General features: G+C 57.3%; 1 protein-coding gene across 3 annotated transcripts; it reads left to right on the top strand.

The window, feature by feature from the left end:
- Positions 1-248: 248 nt before the first annotated feature.
- Positions 249-18,215, top strand: NOM1 (nucleolar protein with MIF4G domain 1). 3 transcript variants are annotated; one of them, XR_006820503.1, is made up of 12 exons: positions 249-1,265; positions 2,515-2,642; positions 4,105-4,300; positions 7,244-7,567; positions 9,315-9,425; positions 10,681-10,848; positions 11,636-11,757; positions 12,266-12,398; positions 12,913-13,044; positions 14,672-14,781; positions 15,106-15,420; positions 16,524-18,215. XR_006820503.1 is itself a non-coding variant. In XM_046020625.1 (11 exons), exons 1-11 carry the CDS (start codon positions 249-251, stop codon positions 15,278-15,280), a joined length of 2,613 nt encoding a protein of 870 aa, XP_045876581.1. In that variant the 3' UTR covers positions 15,281-18,215. The 3 variants fall into 3 exon arrangements, 2 of the variants coding, with proteins under 2 accessions (XP_045876581.1, XP_045876579.1); XM_046020625.1 differs by having other exon boundaries at positions 2,518-2,642; positions 15,106-18,215; XM_046020623.1 differs by having other exon boundaries at positions 15,106-18,215.
- Positions 18,216-18,616: the final 401 nt, after the last annotated feature.

Genomic DNA, 18,616 nt, shown 5'->3' with positions numbered 1-18,616 from the left:
ACAACTACGCCTACTTCTGTGGCAGGTCGCCAAGAGGCCTCTTGACCGCGAGCAGTGAGGGGTCACGCGTTAGATGAGCACGTGTTTGGGCGCTGGTCCGCGGCTCCAGAGCACGTGCTGGTCCTTCCCCCAGGTTCCCTGCGCTGCCGCCCTCCCGCCAGCAGGGGGCGCCGGTCTGCCCCGCACAGCGCCCGCTCTGTCCGGAAGTCCCGCCCCGACCGGAAGTCGGCGTAGGAGCAGCCGGAAAAATGGCGGCGTCCGCGAGCGCTGGAGCGGCGAGCCGGCTCGGCCGCCGGGGGCGGGGGCGGAGACCCCACAGGCAGCACGGGCGCGGGGTACGCCGCGGGCCGGGGGGCGGCGCCGCGGGGGCCCTGAAGCGGCTAAAGCTCGCGGTGGAGGAGTTCGTGCAAGCGAGCTCCGAGGGTGAGATCCCCGGCGGCGCCGCGGGGCCCCCGACGGGCGGGCGCGTGCGGCCGGGCGGGAGGAAAAGCCGCAGGGAGCTGAGGAGGGAGAAGCGGCACCTGAGGAAGGCGCGCCGGCTGCGGAGGACTGCGGGGCTCGCGCAGAGCCCGCGTGCGGGCGGCGGCGGCGGAGCGAGCGGCTCCCGGGCGGCGGCGGCGGGGGCGGCGGCGGGGGCGGCGGCGGGGGAGCGCGGCCGTCGGTCCGCTCGTCCCGCCCCGCCGCCGCCGGAGGGGCTGCGACCTCCCCAGGCCAAGGGCGCCCGGGCCCGCCGCGAGCCTGGAGGCCCCCCCGGGACCCCCAGGCCCTCTGCAGCCGCCGCTGCCGCTCGGAAACGGGCACTTCTGGCGGCCAACGAGGAGGAGGACCGGGAGATCCGGACGCTGGCGCGGCGCCTCGGCTTGAACAAGCGCAAGAGGAAGGGCGGCGGGAGCTCCGTGCCGCTCAGCTTCGCCCGGGACGGGCTCGACTACCTCCTGGGGGCGCTGGAGCCTGGACCCAGCGGCGGCTGGGGCGAAGGCGGCCGCGCGGGGGACGGGGACGAGGGGGACGAGGAGCAGGACGAGGAGGAGGCGGGACGGACGCTCCCCGACAGCGGCAGCGACGGCGGCACCGAGGGCGAAGGCCAGCACGAGGGTGAGGAAGAGGAGGGCCGGCCGGGAGCAGAAGCCGGAGCGGAGACCGAGGAAGCGGACGTAGACGACGACGAGCAAGGGCGAGCCGCGTGCGAGAGGAGCGGAAGGAGAGTCCGTTTCGCCGAGGGGAGGAGGGAGTCTGCCGCGGAGGCCTCGGACGGGGCGGACCAGGTCGGTGGGAGCCCGGTTCTCTGCGCTCCTTCCTGAAGGGACGGGGGTGGCAAGAGTGGGGCAGAGGCGGCCCGCCGGGGCATTGGCGATTGTCCAGCCAACGTGTGGCCAACCGGGTGGTTGTGTCTTTAATCCCACAGTGAGCGGCTCCGGGAGAAAACATCCTTAAAGATCTTTTCATCCCAGAAAGCTGGTGGCCGTCCCCCCGGTTGTGCTAAGGTGGACTCCCCTTCGTTGGGTGTTTGCTGCCTCCGTGTCCGAACCCAGCTTGGACTCCCCCGCCCCTTTGCTCGGCCACTGAGGTGCGGGGAGGCCCTAGGCAGCACCACCGCAGCGCTGCCCTCCCCGCCTCCTCCTTTTCCTGTCCCGCTGCTCCTGCAGCGCGTCCGGGCGGGTCCGGGGCGCTCCCTGGGGTAGGGTCGTGCACCGAAGATCGAGTCAGGATGCAGGACAGAGCGGCCGAGGCCGTCCCAGGCTGCCCCTTGCTATGAGCACGGTTCACCTGAGCCAGCACCGGAGGGGAACGTGGCGCGCACGTTCTTGCACACGTCTCGCTGTTACAGCTTTCCGCCCCGGGATCTGTGCTCGGGTCTCCCTCATCCTTTCACTGCGTGGTGGTCTGTGCACTCAGACCGCTCTGGGGGCCCGTCCTCTCCGAGAGCTTTGGTTCCGGACTCGTCCTGACTTTGCTTTCACAGCCTGCGAAGGTCTGTTCACATGCGGCCTGAGTGAAGGGGGGTCACGAGAGCCGTGGTTTCTGGGTGCATAAATGTGGTTTCTTCAGCCTCACGTAACTCCCTGACAGCGTGGATCATGCCGTGTTTGTCTCCCAAAGCTTGCACGCGGGCCCGGGGAGTGTGGGTCAGAGTAGTGACGTGTAGCCCTCCGCATGGCAGAGCTGGGGATAGTGAGCGACGGACCATTCTGCCACGCGTCCGTAGATGCTAGCGTTGGACGAGGTTGGAGTCACGTTAGGACACTCTCCCTCCAGACTGGTGACACACAGGATCGAGGTGTGTGTGCTGCTGTGCCGGCCGTCAGCGAAGTCCGGGCACGTGCAGAGTGGAGGTCACAGGGCGGAGAAGACGCTGACCGTCCCTGCAGCAGTGACCCGCTCTCAGGACTCCCCAAGGCGCTCAGCACATTTCCCAGGGGGGTTAAGCCTTGGTGGTCGGTCGTTACAACTTCTCCCTGTCCTTGTCTTGTTCATGTAAGATTTTTGTAATTTTTGTAATTCTGTCCTTTCAAGCAGAGTCTCTGTGAAAACGAGGGCAGGTACATCCCCCCTCACGTGAGGCAAGCTGAGGAAACAGTGAGCAGTCAGAAAAAGGAGAGCCTGGAGCGACTACAGAAACACGTCAAAGGTCTGATCAACAGGTAACTCGCCCGTTGCCATCCCGAGCCTCGCCAAGAGCTCATCTGTTTCCTAAAGTTACAGAAACTTTCCCGGGAATTAGACTGTAAGCGATGGGGGAGGGGGGCATGGTGGTCGGTCTGCCCCTCTCTGTTCCTGTGATCTGTACCCTGAAAAGCAGGAAGCCCCCCTTTTCCACTTGGTACTTGGAACCCTTCAGGGTCCGAAAGCCACGCGGGTACCCACGTGGTTGTTCTGAGAAGTCCCAGGAACAGGGGCCATGCTGCTCTGGCCCGGGAATGCGGCATGCAGCCCCCTTGCTCGTTCCTCCGGGGCGCACGTGTGCACTCTGCTCCAGGAAGCGTCGGGTCCCTGCCCGGGTGCAGACGGGACCCTCCCAGCACCACGTGGCTCCTGCTAGCCTTTGTGGCTAGCAGTCCTCTCCTTTCCTCCCACCTCCCCCAGACACCCCCCACCCCGCCCGCCTCCCACACACCCACTGCTTTGTTTTAATGGACGCCTGGGTGGCTCAGTCGGTTGAGCGTCCGGCTCTTGCTTCCCGCTCAGGACGTGATCTCGGGGTCCTGAGATCGAGCTCCACAACGGTCTCTGCACTCGGCGGGAGTCAGCTTATCGTTCTCTCTTCCTCTCTCTCTGCTCCTCCCCCTGCACTCACTTCCACGTGCGCTGGAAGTCTCTCAAGTAAATATTTTTTTTAACCTTTTTAACGTTTTATCTGTTTATTTGAGAGAGGGAGTGGAGTGCACACGCGTGCACACAAGTCGGGGTAAGGGGCAAAGGGAGAGGGAGAAGCAGACTCCCCCACTGAGCAGGGAGCCTGATGCAGGGCTCGGACCCAGAACCTGGGGATCATGACCCGAGTCGAAGGCAGTCACTTAATCAACTGAGCCCCCCAACTACCCCTAAAAAAAGCGAACGACAAAAACAGAACAGTGTGCATCCTAGACCCTCCCCCGGCATACTGTGCGAGTGCCGAGTGTCGGCGTGGGTGCAGCGGCGGCCGTGTGCCCTTCCCACCCTTGCCCTCCACCCAGCACGGGAGCAGCCTTTTCTCTGCGCAGGAACTAGAAACTTGTGCTGGTCACAGACCAAAAAGTGGAGACGTTGGACTTAGGCAGCAGCACGTCTGACGTGCTAAGTAAGGCTGCTTCCCTGCCTCTGCCTGGGACGCTGGACCAGGCTACCCGTGGCGTGTCATCCTGACGGTCTCTGTGCTCTTCAAGACAGCCCTCCGTGGGCTTCGCCCGGGCCATGCTTGAGGTGGAGAGAGAGGATTCCGGAGGAGCCTGTGTGAGGACACGCAGGACATGCTGGGTTACCAGGGCGAGATCAGAGCCGCTCATGGGTTAGATGTGGGAGGCACGGGGCAGCGGGAGTATTGATGACTCCGTTGATGTAAATCAACTGAACGCATCATCCTGGGGTGAGGCCTCACCACTCCTCTGCTTTGACCACCGTCTGCAGGTTGAGCGAGCCGAGCGTGGCCTCCATCAGCGGGCAGCTGGAGGAGCTGTACATGGCCCACAGCAGGAAGGACATGAACGACACCCTGACGGGTGTCCTCCTGAGCGCCTGCGCGCCCGACGCCGCCATGCCCAGCCGGCTGGTGATGGAGCCCGTGCTGGTGCTCAGCATCCTCCACCACACAGTCGGGGTCGAGGTAGGCGTCCTGTCCAGGGCCGTGCGTCGCGCAGGCTCCGGGCTTTTCTTCATATTCCCACTGCAACAGGGACTGGTCTCAGACTCTCTGAACGCAGTGCCGCGTGCGGGCTTACTACTCCCGTGTCCGTGCTGGTGGAGATCAGCGTGTCGTCAGTGAGGCCAGCAGCCTGGGAGGTAGACCCGGACTGAAGCCAGCGAGGGGGACGCATGCCGGGCGAGGCCTGGAGCCACCATCACCCCCTCTGGGTGGGCCCGGACCTTCCCACGCCCTCCTGTGTGAAGGGGGCCTGTGTCGGGGCTCATTCGGGCAGCACACAGGGAGCACCTGCACGGTGCCGGGTACCAGAGAGCCGCCGCTGAGCAAGGACTTGTCCCCGCTCATCGTGTGCTCTGTCCTCGCTCACTGACCTCTGGGTTCACCCCAGGGAGGCCATGTGGCGCCCACTCTGGATCTGATAAAAAGGGCCTTTTCTTTCACTGCATATGGTGAGTGCCAGCCTCCCAGGCAGTGTTCCGTTCCCCCCGGGGTGGCCTGTCCCAGGGTCGTTGGAGGAAACCGCTCTGATCGCATGTGTTCCTACTGAGGCCTGGGAACGAACGGACAATTGGTGAGGAGGGCCTCATAGTTCCGGGTGACATTCATACTCAGAAGGACTCAGTGACCCTTTGGAGCTTTCTGTGGGGCAGGATCTCTCCTGGCGGTTTTGCTTTCTTTGCCTTCTGATCGCCCTCGTCCCAGAAAGGGGCCTCGGCAGCAAAGCCCGGCGAACGGCCTGGCCCCTGGGGCAGGTCTGCACATGGGTGCCCCCTTTCCGCCCACCCTCGCAGGTCCCAGGAGGGCAGGCGGGCAGCCGGAGCGCTCTGGAGCTGTTGGCAGCATGCTGCCCCCCTCGTCGTCTAGGTCCGCTGCACCCAGAACTCCCTGGAGTCTCGCACAGCAGGCTTGTGCGGGGCTCTCTCTAGAGGCCACAGACGGGCCGGGCTCCCTGTCCTTCACGCCACTAGAGGTGCCGCGGTGACAGCCGTGTGCCGCTGGGGAGACGCTGCCTGGGGCCGCCACGGGGCCACCGTCACCTGGCAGCTCTGCACCGGTGTCTTCCCACGCGGTGGTGCGGCCGGTCTGCAGGCGGCAAGCGCGTTCTGGGCTGCGGCCGAGAGGAAGTGCTGGGGCCAGGATGGTTAGTCGTCTGACTTGTGCCTGGTGCGGGAGGAGGCTTTCCGCTGGCCGAGGCTCTCCTCCCGCCTGTCCTGCCCCCGGCGGCTGCGTCGCTCTCGCAGACGACCTCTGGAACCAGGCTCTCGCATCCAGCAGCGGTCACGGTGGGCGAGGTTTGGAAGGTGCAGGTTCCAGGACCTTCTGGGCACTGGGAGGGGTACAGAGAGGCTCAGGCCCCAAATCTTCGGGGCAGCTAACGAGGCGCACTCGCTCTTCTCCTGGCTGGTGACGAGCCCTCGTGCCTCCCGCTGCTCCCTGAGAAAAACCTCCTCATGGGAATTCACGGGAGGAGAGTCTGTTACGAAGCCGGTGTTAGTTACTAAGCTGTTTCTGAGTCGTTTAGAAGTAAAAATCAGGTGTGCACAGATCTGTGTTAAATTCCCCAAGTCAGGGGTCGCCTGGGTGGCTCAGTGGGTTAAGTCTCTGCCTTCGGCTCAGGTCATGATCTCAGGGTCCTGGGATCGAGCCCCGCATCAGGCTCTCCGCTCAGTGGGGAGCCTGCTTCCCTCTCTCTCTGCCTGCCTCTCTGCCCACTTGTGATCTCTGTCTGTCAAAAAAATAAAATCTTTAAAAAAATAAATAAATAAATTCCCTAAGTCAAAATTAATGTACCTTTTTTTTCTTTTTAAAGATTTTATTTATTCATTTATCAGAGAGAGAGCACAAGCCGGGAGTGGGGGCAGAGAGAGAGGAGGAAGCAGGCTCCCCACTGAGCAGAGAGCCCAATGCAGGGCTCGATCCCAGGACCCTGAGATTGTGGCCTGAGCCGAAGGCAGACGCTTCACGACTGAGTCACCCAAGTGCCCCGAATTCACATATGTTCTTCAGTAACCTCAGCAACAGGAATGTTCTCCCTGTTTTTCAGTGTTACCCTAAGTAGGGGTCTGGCTGGCTCCGTCAGTGGTGCGTGTGACTCATCATCTCGGGGCTGTGGGCTCTAGCATCGTGTTGGGTGTGCGGATTACTGAAAAAAAAATAACATGTTAAAAAAGTCGTACTAAGTTATATTTTTTTTTGAAGATACTACCTGGAATCTAGAGTTTTGACGAATGTTAACGTAATTATTCCGCTCGTGTGATTGAAAACAAACCTAAGTATGTTTTATGCCTGCGTTTGTCTTGCTGTCTGCAGAGCTCTGCTTTCCCTGCAGGTCGTATCTGGACCGTAAGGTGGTCGGAGGAGGAGGAGGAGGGTGTATCCCTCAGGTTCCTCGTCCACGATTCCGTGCTCATTCCATGGCCAGTGCGCTGACGTCACTCCCCACCTGCACCGAGCCCCTGTGGACGGCCCCTCTGGCCTCCTTCAGGCCGGAGAGACGAGGGTGGCGAACAGCAGGACGTTTCTAGAGCTGTACACGTGTTCTTGACAGTTTTAATAATTTTCGGTTTTTAAGGCACCAGAATGGCTGCTGGCCAAAAACAGGACCTTGTTGATTTTAAAGACCAGAGGACGTTCTTAGGGGTTTGGAAGCCACGGCAGGTCGCCATGTGTCGTCGGTCGCTGAGGCCTCGCGCCGTCTGTCCAGACTTCAGTGCTTAACGTTCACGCCGTGTTGGAGTTTATACCTTGCTGCGTGTACGCTTTATGGGTTACCCTAAAAAAACACTGGTTTTTTTCCAACATGCATTTAAGTTTTGTTGAAGACGGAAGAAGGATCCCCGCGAAGAGCTTGCTAACATTTGATTTTTACGTGCTCGCAGTGACACTCTCTGCTGTCTTTTTCAGGTCGGTGCTCACTTTCTGGAGGCCGTGGTGAAGAGGTTTGACGCCGCCTATAAGAACGGAGGCGAAGGAAAGGAGTGTGAGAACCTGCTCACCATCGTTGCCCATTTGTATAACTTCCACGTGGTGCACGCTTGCCTGGTTTTTGACATTCTGAAAAAGCTTATTGGGACTTTCACAGAAAAAGATATTGAACTGACCCTGTTAATGCTGAAAACCGTGGGCTTCTCGTTGAGAAAAGATGATGCTGTGTCCCTCAAGGAACTGATCGTGGAGGCCCAGGCCAAAGCCAGCGCGGCCAGCAGCAAGTTCCAGGACCAGACCAGGGTACGCCTCACCTGCTTCTGAGTGTCCGAGTGCTCACACACTGACCAGAGCTTAAAAATAAGTGTTTGGGGTAAAATCACATGTAATTTTTCACGATCCCCATTGGCTTTTGCCTCATCAGGTTCTGTGGCTTTATCATCAGTACACAAATGAACTGTTTTTCTTTTAAGGATTCAGGTATTCTGTGAATTTAAGAGTCAGTTTCTTTAACGTTTATCCATTCAGAAAGGATTTTCCTGAGGAAGGCTATGGCACGGGCCTCAGGCGTCAGCGCTCTGGGATTTCCGCCCTGCTGCTTAACATCGATGGGCCCTGAGTCTTCCAAGCCTTGGTTTCCCCATGGAGGAAGGGGAGCTGATGGTGCTTCCCACCTCGTCTGCCAGTTGCTTGAGAGGCACAGGCGAGCCGCAGGAAGCCTGTAAGAGAGGAGAGGAGAGGATGTCACTTCAGAAACAAGAGAAGTATTGGTGTCGGGAGCCTGCAGGGGAGCAGGGCTGCAGGGGCAGACAGAGGCTGGCCTCAGGAGGCCTTGTAAACCCTTTCAGGGGCCTGGGATTTATCCTAGAGGCACAGACGGTTCTGAGCCAGGTGAACGAGGTATGCTGTTTTCACGGCACTCTGACCACACCGAGAAGAGGGAGAGGAGGGCAGGGCAGGGAGAGGAGGGCAGGGCAGGGAGAGGAGGGCAGGGCAGGGCAGGGAGAGGCCACTACGGGCTCTGGCAGGGAGCCTTAGCATAGCAGCAGCGGCGGTGGGGTTGGGAGGTAGGAGTGAGCAGATGGCGTGGGCTGGCGGGAAAGGCAGTGTGAAGGACAGGAAGGGCCAGGGTTACCCCTGGCGGGTGGCAGGACAGTACAGTGAGACAGACTCAGGAGGAAAGACAAGCTGCTTTGGGAATCCTGAAACGAGGTGCTGGGGTCAGCCATGAAGGGGCGCAGGCTGGGGGCTGCTGGGGTCCGGTGGGGAGTGGACGGAGCACCGGCATTCAGCTGCGTCGTTTAGGGGAGGGAGAGCAGGACGAGGCTCCTGGACCCTGGTCCCAGAGTGTCCCAAGGAAGCACTTGTTCCTGGGTTGAATGCTCTGAGGCCAAGTTTAAAACACAGAAGACAGCAGAGGCAGGAAGGAGCCTCTGTTGCCTGGGGATGAGGGTCGGGGGGATGGGGACTGCCCGTAGTGGGCGTGGAGTTCCTTTCTGGGGACTCTGAAGATGTTCCGACACCGGTCACGGCAGCCGCACACCCCCACTGTGATCAGGGCAGGCCGTTGAACGGGGGCTTTGCAGCGGGCGAGTCAGGTAGCAGTGAATAGGTGGGGGGGGGGGGGAGCTCAGCGGGGGGTATGCGGAAATTCTTTATCGCTCTCGCAACTTTTCCTCATTAGGATATTTTCAGTTTGGCAAGTTAAAAAGGTAAGAAAGGCAGGAATGGGGAAGAAGTTGAAATACAGTGGAACTAGGACCGCGGGGCGTGATGGGCACCGGGGGTGGGTCAGAGGTGATGGGGCGGAGGAGAAGACATCGGATCTTGGGGTGCTCAGGGTCCCGGTGGAGGCCAGGTGGCGCAGTCGTATTGAGATGTGGCCCCGAGCAAGAGGTTCACGCTGGCGACTGTCTCCCCAGAAAACCATCACCAGTTTACCATCAGCAGCGCTGACCTTGTGTGCGGCCAGTGTGGTTCTTCCCAGGACAGAGGGTCTGTTGTTCAGGCTCTGTGAAACGGTGGTTTCTTCCATTTTCTTTCCGCAAAGGTTCGGTTTATGCTGGAGACCATGTTGGCGCTGAAGAACAATGACGTGCGGAAGATCCCGGGCTATGACCCTGAGCCTGTGGAGAAGCTCAGGAAGTTACAGAGAGCGTTGGTGAGGCTCTTTCCTTTTCTTTTTTCAAGATTTTATTTATTCGAGAACGAGCAGGGGGCAGGGTAGAGGGGGAAGCAGGCTTCCCGCTGAGCAGGGAACTGATGGGGGCTCGATCCCAGGACCCCAGGATCATGACCTGAGCTGAAGTCAGAGGCTTGAGCGACAGAGCTACCCCGGTGCCCCTGGTGAGCTCCCCTGTCCACGTGGGCTCGTTGTGAAACTGAGAAGGCAGTCGAAGCTGGGAGTCAGGTGCTATGTCTGGTTCACAATCATTCCAAGAGGGGCATTGGGGGGCTCCAACGATCTCGGGGTGGTGAGATCACACCCGGTGTCAGGCTCCATGCCCTGGGCAGTTGGAGTCGGCTTCAGAGTCTCTGTCCCTCTGCCCTCCCCCTGCTGGTGCCTGCACCCTCTTACTCTAAAGCAAATAAATCCTTTTAAAAAAAGAGATCCAGGGCACCTGGGTGGCTCAGTGGGTTAAGCGTCTGCCTTCAGCTGGGGTCATGATCCCAGGGTCCTGGGATCGAGCCCCACATCAGGTTCCCTGCTCGCGGGGAGTCTGCTTCTCCTTGTCCCACTCCCCCTGCTTGTGCTCCCTCTCTCGCTGCTTCTCTCTTTGTTAAAAAAATCTTTTTAAAAAGGTGGGCGGGGGGAGTTCCAAGATGCTGGGAAGACGTGCCACAGACCCTCCAAGTAGGCCAGGTACGGGGCCGTCCCTATGAGCACAGCGTCCCCAGCACTGAGCCTGGGGTGCTCGACTCAGCTGCACGATAGAAAACTGATCGCTTTGAAAGAGGGCTCAGGCCAGGGTCCCACCCAGACTGCCGAAGTCAGCGTGGGGTTGGCGGGGGCCCACCTGTTGAGCCTCCCCAGGTGCTCCCGATGTGGGGCCGCAGCTGAGACCCACTCACATCCCTAGCCAGGGAGTCCTTCAGCCCTGGCTCGGGGCAGGTCTCAGATCGTTGGCTCTGCAAACCCCAAGCGCTCCGTGCGGCTTTCCTTGGGGTCTGCGTCTGCAGCGGAGCCTCTAGCCGGGTGCGATGGCTTTCCGAAGACCACGGCGCTCAGGGTGATCGATACGGATTTTACCTCTGCCTTTGGCCTGGTTCCAAACTGGTCAGCTGCCCTGGCTGTCATTGGCCTGGAACAGTGCTCACAGACCAGCAGTTCCGCGGTCAGGAGCAGAAAAGGCCTGAGGCGGCGACCGTGCAGACTGGGAGCCAGCCGCAGCGTCCCACCGGCTCCTTTCTCTCAGGTGCGCAGCGCCGGCTCGGGCGCCGAAACTCAGCTCCGCATCTCCTGGGACGGCATCCTGAACGCCGAGCAGACCGGCCGCTGGTGGATTGTGGGGTCCGCGTGGAGTGGGGCCCCGATGATTGACAACAGTGAGCAGAAGATCGCAGAGAAGCCGCCCTCGGGGACGGTATGAGAGCCCTGCACTGTCCGCTAGTGTCCCGAGGCAGGCCCTGCGGGAGTCCCCAGTTGGTTGCACGGTTATGAGACATACAGGCCTGGGAAAATTCCTCAGAGACCCTACAGAGGTTGTCACTATTTTGTGATATGATTTCACTCGATTTCTGTGGTTTCTTTTTAACAGTTTTTTTAAGTCCCAAAATAGTGTACATAAAGGACTTAAAAGCTGAATGGAACAAGGGGAGCCTGGGAAAATGCGACCCTCAGGTCGCAGATGCCGGTCCTGAGGGACAGGTGTTCCCACGACGTGTGGCTTCCCGTCCATTAGACTTGGATTTCAAATTGTCGGAATTCTTCATATTTTTTGGTATTTGATTATTAACTAAAGTTCCTATATTATTCAGGTTTCCTTCATTTTCCCCTGATCACCCTTTTTGGTCTCCGGATCCCATGAGACACCTCATTGTCCTGCCTCTTCTGGCTGTGGCCTCCTCTCTCTGATACGTGCTGGTATTGCCTGGACCGACGGGCCGTGCTGCCCCTGAGAGGCTCCCCCAATTCAGGCGGCTGTCTCCTGTGGTGTGCTCTGTCTCTTGCTCTGGTTTTCTCTTGTGGGAGCATACCCAAGAATGAAGATGTAGCGTTCACACATAAACGTATTTCCACACGACTCAGAATTGATCTTCAGTATGAGCCAGGGAAGCGTACGTGCTGTCTTTTAGAGACTTGGTAACCACGGTAAACCAGAGTAACTTCTCCTTGAAACATCGATGTGCTCTTAATTGCCCCTCTCTCAGGTTAGTGGGAAGATACTAGAACTCGCCCGAAAGCAGAGAATGAACACTGACGTCAGGAGGAACATATTCTGTACAATAATGACTAGTGAAGATTTCTTGGACGCGTTTGAGAAGCTTCTGAAGTAAGCATTAGCGCAGACACTTTGATCAGATGGTTTTACAGAGGGTCGGGTCAGATACTGCTCGGGGCATCTGGACTGTCCTCTCTTCCCTCCTGCCCTGGCCGCTGGTGGTTCCAAATTGGAACATTTCATGTATATTTTGACTAAAAGTCTCAGCTGACCAGTCACAGTGTCTGTGCGTGGTTATAAATTTACTTAAAATCCTCATATTGAGGCTGTGTTTCTAATGACTTCTAAACTAACTTCCTGGTATAAGAACTTTCTGTAATTAGCTGCAAAAAGATTTTGAAAGTACCTGTGTACCTTCACAAAATACTTCTCAACAAATCTGATGCTAATTTTCCTTTATGCGCTTCAAACGCAGAGTACACGGGCACGAGGACAGGCCTGCCTGCCTACCGTACCTGTCTCGTGACTCCGCCCTCCTCTCCTCCCTTCCCTTGGAACCAGACATCAGGCAGGGTGTGCCCTCCTGAGAGATTTACTCCTCGCTGTCTCTGCTCCGCAGGCTGGGGTTGAAGGACCAGCAGGAGCGGGAGATCGTTCATGTTCTCATGGATTGCTGCCTTCAAGAGAAAACCTACAACCCTTTCTATGCATTCCTGGCTGGCAAGTTCTGTGAATACCAGAGAAGGTTCCAGGTAAGCCCACTAGCGGCCCGCCAGTCACCTGTGCTCCACTGTTTCCCGGGACGTCATCTGGCTCAGCCCACCCGGAATGAGCGCCCCGAGGGCCATGTGCAGGGGGACGATTCCAGGGCCCATGCCCGCAGCCAGGCTCTCAGGGAGAGCAGGTGGGTATCATGGAGGCCGAGTGACAGGGGCAGAGGAGGGCCAGGCCCCCTTTTCCTGTCTCAGAGAAGGGTGTCATGCAGCCTGCATTCCCGGGGGAGTGCCTTTTCGATCTTAGACGGCACCAGCCTTCTCTGATCTTTCTCAGCATTTCTGCCGATTGGAGGGGAAAACCCACAGCAGAAAGAAGCTACTGTGGCAGGACAGGAGGGCTTGTGTGCAGGGAAGGAAGCCACGTTGCTCCGGGCTCATCCTGACTCGGATACTGCTCCGAGTAAATGAGCAGTGGAATACGTCTCGATTACGTCTTGGCGAACTGTTCTAACAGCGGCCTGCATTGTAACTCTTTTTTTTTCCCTATCAGATGACTTTCCAGTTCAGCATATGGGATAAATTTCGGAACTTAGAAAATTTGCCGGCCACTAATTTCTCTAATTTGGTTCACCTGGTAGCCCACTTGTTGAAGACGAAATCACTTCCACTTTCTATTTTAAAGGTTTGTGTCTTGGATGAAAGTATTAAAACGGTGGTGTGATTGTTCATATCCAGTACCTCAAGAAAACGCACGTCTTTAGGTTCTGACTCACCGGGGACATGTGTATATCACGTCCTAGCCATCCTAGAAAGTAGCCAGAGTGGCTTGCAGCGTAGACATAGCTCGTGAACGAGGCGTGGGTACAGTGGTTTTGCTCATCCCTGAAAATCTCACTTGCACTTTGGGTTCATGTGCAGATCCTAGTTCTAAATCCCCCACTGGCCGCTGCTGAGCTGGGAGGAGGACGGGGAGGCCTAGGAACAGGTGAGCTGTGGTGCGGGACTCCGTGGCCGCCTCTCCCTTGCCGTGTTTCCGCGTCGCGTCGGAGCCAGTGAGGCGCACGTGCTGTGCTGTCGGTCTGGAGTGGACAGGGGAACCTAGGCAGAGCGTGTGGGGTCGGAGGTGGCTGCCAGGCCTGGACAGCGGGACCACCACGGCCTGGACATAAAAACGGGGACAGTGCGGGAACCTGAGGGCCAGAGAGTGCACAGGCCTGCGCTTCTGTGCCTCTTGCTCCCTGACCCGCAGACGGACTGCAGTCGCCATCTCCCGCTTGTGTGCATGTGGCCGTCCGCCAGGGCGCTGACGTGGGGTCACTGTGTGTCTCCAGGGTGTGGGACTAGGTTTGGGCCACTGAGCTTTACGCCACATTGCGAACACTGGAGCACTGTAAAGCGTGGAGGGGCTGCCTTCTCGTCACGGCTAGATCTTGCCTCCAGTTCCCTCAAGTTTTGAGCTCCGAAACGAAGAGGGTACAGTCATTCCCCAGGTTCATTAGAACCCGGAGCTGTCCTGGAAGCTTGTCCCAGGGTCCTCGCTCCGCTCTCCCACGACCTGCCATTCACAGGGGCCTCTCTGGCCCGCAGGCAGGCGTTGGAACTCTGCCCGCAGATGGTGGTCCCCCTCCATGGGGATGGCAGTGTCCTAGTACCCCGCTCCAGATAGCCCCTCACGGTTCGGTAAGTCAGCACGAGCCTGAAGCAACACCACGTTAAAGTCTGGGATTCTCTTCTCTGATCCTAGCACTTCTGTAGTCCGCTGTGTAAGTGTACCAAATCTGTATGTGGTTCTTGGGGAACGTATATGATCCACATTTTCTATGTACGGTTTTAATTAGGGCGTAGTCTCTTTAAGGCTTGGAGATACGGATGTTTCAATTCTGGAATTAAATTCCTGGTTCACGGAAACTCCGTCCAGGGACGGTTGCTCTGGACGGTGCCGTGCATGCCCTGCCGGCAGGGCACGGAGGCCGTGGCCACACACCCTCGCCCATGGCTCTTCGATCTCGTGTAGCCGGAAACAGCCTTACGTAGAGGGGTGGGTGAGTTTCTACTCTGCTTTTTGAAATTACTGAGATTTTTTTATTTATTTGACAGAGATCACAAGTAGGCAGAGAGGTGTGGGGGGGAGCAGGCTCCCCGCTGAGCAGAGAGCCCGATGCGGGGCTCGATATCAGGACCCTGAGATCATGACCTGAGCCGAAGGCAGAGGCTTTAACCCACTGAGCCACCCAGGCACCCCTACTTTTTGAAATTACTGAAAAAATTGATTAAATGTAACTTGTTTTCTCTGTCCTGACTCTAATTAGGTAGTTGAATTCAGCGAACTGGATAAACCCAGAGTCCACTTCTTACGAAAAGTATTATATATTGTGTTAATGGAAACAGAAGTTGAAGACCTTGGTTCCATTTTTGCAAGGTATGTTCTCAGCTTGCTGTGTTAAAACGTGGAGAAGAGATGAAGGAAGTTATTTTCCCTCACGTTGACTTAGAAGAAGCACGGCTGTTACGCTCAGCTCGTTGCTTATTTGAAGCTGGGCCTCCTGCGTTCGATTTGGGGAACGTGAAGCTGCCCGACAGCCGGCGCTGGCGGTCTCTAATGGGCGGAGGGCGCTCTTAAGCTCTTAGTTGAGAATTCTGCTTTTCAAAGCCATTCGGTCACGTCTCCCGGTTGGAGGTTCCGGGAGCCGCGGCCCGGGGGAGGCTGGCTCCTCGCTGACACCCGCTTCTGTGCCCCTCGCAGAGTGAGCGACAACCCGAAGCTGGGCCTGCTGAGAGAAGGTCTGAAGCTCTTCATCGGCCACTTCCTGCTGAGGGGCGCGCCGGCGAGCACGAGCGCGGAGGCGGCCGCCCAGCTGAGGGCGAGGGCCGACCTCTCCGCCAAGACTCTGCAGGGCAAGGCTTCCCTGACGATGTAGTCCCGAAGCGGAGAGGGGCGGCGTGCTCATTTCTCTGAAAACGCCCCTTTTAAACCCAGAAGACTCGTTACGCCGCTGACCGCGTGTGCAGGTGGCGGGGCTCTGCCACGGGCTGCTGTGCTTGAGATCCTGCGTTTCCGGTAATTTTTAAATTCAAGGTCATACTGTGTTTCTGTTTTAAACGTTCTCACATATCTGTTTCCAGAATGAGGAGGGTAGAAGGCAGGGAGGGCAGGGCAGGCGGCCACGGGAACGTCCTCCAGTAGAGACAGGGCGGGGTGCGCGTGTGATCACATGTGTGGTGGCCTTTTTTTTTTAAGATTTTTATTTATTTATTTGACAGAGATCACACGTAGGCAGAGAGGCAGGCAGAGGGAGAGGGGGAAGCAGGCTCTCCGCTGAGCAGAGAGCCCGATGCGGGGCTCGATCCCAGGACCCTGAGATCATGACCTGAGCCGAAGGCAGAGGCTTAACCCACCGAGCCACCCAGGCGCCCCTGTGGTGGCCTTATTTTTAATAGATGGTCCGCTAGACGGTTCAGTGATAAAGAAATGGATGGGTCTTTTATCTTTTCGATGGACTGATTTAAAGTCCAAAAACCTTTGGTTAAATGTGGTAGCTGATACCTCATGGATTATTTCACTGTTGGGAACGCAAGCGTGTGGGGAGGGTGAGCGGTTGCCCGAAGCCTTGCAGACGCCTGTCCCGCGCGGTGTGGACGGGAGCTTCCTGCCGGCACTCGGCTGCGGTTCCCACATGCAGGGGCGCGTCCCATGTGTGTCATTCCTGTGTGTGCCTGTCCCGTGTGTGTCCGTCCCATACACGCCGCGCTTTACTCAACGACACGGATGGCCCCGGAGAGCTGTCAGACGCTGGATGGGTGGGCCTCTGGGCGAAGTCCTGGGAGGAGTAATGATGGGACAGCATGGCCGCCTGCAAGCTGTGAACGCTCAACTAGCAACCCACACGCCCCACAAGGACAGTCGGCTCTGGCCAAGTCTGTGCAGAGCCAGTCATGACCGATGAGTGTCCTTCTCCAGCTCTTAAAATTGGCTTCTCTGTCTTAAATGCTGCGAACTTGAGTTAAGTGTTCCCTTTGGTTATTGGAAAGTTATCAGAACGTGTGCATGGGATAGTCTTTTCTGGGGCATCGGCACGTGCCCGGCGGTGCTGGCGCGCCGTCCCACAGGGGGGTCCCCTGGCCCGAGGGAGGCCGCTCCCGTGGAAACCCCCTTTGTCACAGGCTTTCAGACACCGTCGGTACGTGAGCCGACAGCAGCCTGTGTTCGGAAATGACCACGTGACGTTGGCGGCGTCTCCGTGTGTGTCCCTAAACGAACGATGTGAGTCTTGAACGCGAGGAGCACGAACAGCGGCCTGCGGTTCTCTCCCAGCTCGTCGCCCCACCGCCGGCCGCCGCACACCACTCCCAGCTGCTCCCGAGCCCCGTCCGCAGGGAACAGCGCACCAGCCGGGAGCCTGCACTTTCTCTGCGGGCAGGAGTCAGGCGGGAAGCCGGCAGGGCTGAGCAGGTGCCCCTCTCCGCTGGGGCTCAGCACAGCCGCCTGCGTCCCGGGGTCGGGCTTGGAAGAAAATTATGTCAGTGGAGCGAGACCACGTGCTTACCGACACCGTCGACCTGCGCTCCTGCGAGCTCCTGCTTCCTCGACGACCGCAGACCTGCCCGCGGGCCGTTCACGGCAGGGGCCGCTGCTAAGACTGAGAAGAACGGTTCCCCTGTCCCTGACGCGGCCCTCACCTGGTGGGGGGCGTGGCTGCGCAGGCCGACTTTCTGCAGAAGAGAAACTGAACCCTCTCTTTATATCGTCTTTTGTTACTAAAACAATAAAACTGTCTCTGCGGTGGGATGAATTTTGACTTAATTCCTGACGTCCAGGTCTGGCACGTATCACATGGCAGTCCACCCGCTCATGTCTCCTTTTTCAGGGTCAAAGCGCTTTTTAGCAGCCAACTGTCACGGGCTGTCACATGTTAGTACGCTGTCAGTGAGTAAGTGTATCTTGGCCAAAGACTGTGAACTCAGATTTGCTTGTAAATATACGGGTTTTTAAAACGTATTACGGTAGGGGCGCCTGGGTGGCTCCGTGAAGCAGCTGCCTTCGGCTCAGGTCATGCGCGATCCCCCGGGTCCGGGATCAAGTCCCTCGTCAGGCTCCCCGCTCAGCAGGAAGTCTGCTTCCCCCCTCCCTCTGCCCCTGCTTGTACTCCAGCTCTGACAAATACAATCTCAAAAAAAAAGATAAAGTGAAACTTAACCCTAAAGTTTCATAGTTTATTATATCCCGTGTACAATAAAATGTATTTTAAACTAAGCTGGATTACAGTAATACTCTGCATCTGGAAAATACTGTCCCCAGTGCTTGGTATATATGGAAATTTGGGGGCTGCTTGTGGTACAAGTTGAGAACTGCTATTGTATTGACAGAATTTGTGAAAAGACCTTGTCTTTTAGGGGACTTCGTCTTTTTTTCCCTTTAAGTAATCTCTGCATCCAGCCTGGGGCTTGGACTCATGACCCTGAGATCAGGAGTCAAATGTTTTACCGACAGAGCCAGCTGGGAGTCCCCAGGGGAGTTCATCTCTAAAACAGAATAAGGAACAAACTTTCTAATGTATTAAAATGTATAAATAAAGTAATTTTTTATATTTTACTTAGAACCGGTGAAGGTTTATTTTGAAACAGCAGGTTTGCTGTTTGCACACCTTGTCTTCCCAGTTTAGGGAAATCTGTCTAGCCTGTGGCTTGGGCTACACCTAAACGGTACAGTCCCCCCCACCCCTCCCTCCCTTCCCTCTTTGCCCAAAGACCCAGATAAAGCAAAGGAGGCAAAATGTTAACCAGTAGTGGATCTGGGTGAAGTTTATACAAAGTATATTCTCAACAACTTCTTTGTAAGTCTTAAATTATTTTAAAATAAAGAATTTTTATAAGACATTCGTAATGCAGAACTCATCCTTTAAAGTTTTAAAATACTCTAATGCTTTTTCACAAAAATAATTAAGCAAATCACCTCTGCCTCTTTTGTAAAAAATAAATAAATAATCGGGTCTTACTGTGTAAACAGCGATAGGGTGTCTGTGGTTTGCTTGGACTTGGGGCACCCGCTTAGCAGGAGGAGCGGGTGAATGGAGGGGAGATCGGTTCCTTCCTGATCGCTGAGCCACGGTCAGCGCCTCGGGATCAAAGCCCACACGTGGACTGGGTGGCCTTGGGCACCAGTCACCAAGAGTGGAGCGCTCGTGCAGGGGCTGGGAAGGATCCAGACTCCCCGTGCGCCGTGATACTCGGATCGCACCCATGCTTTGTCTCCGCGG

This window comes from Meles meles, chromosome 10 (assembly GCF_922984935.1).
Source record: "Meles meles chromosome 10, mMelMel3.1 paternal haplotype, whole genome shotgun sequence".
In the NCBI taxonomy this organism is placed as follows: Eukaryota; Metazoa; Chordata; class Mammalia; order Carnivora; family Mustelidae; genus Meles; species Meles meles.
The sequence above is the reverse complement of the archived record's forward strand: the minus strand, read 5'-3'. Positions and strand labels throughout refer to the sequence as shown.

Coding starts and splice junctions, on each gene's coding strand:
- NOM1 (XM_046020623.1), top strand. CDS start 249: ATGGCGGCGTCCGCGAGCGCTGGAGCGGCGAGCCGGCTCGGCCGCCGG. Junction 10,849..11,635: donor AGAAGCCGCCCTCGGGGACG/GTATGAGAGCCC, acceptor CCCCTCTCTCAG/GTTAGTGGGAAGATACTAGA. Junction 13,045..14,671: donor TTCCACTTTCTATTTTAAAG/GTTTGTGTCTTG, acceptor GACTCTAATTAG/GTAGTTGAATTCAGCGAACT.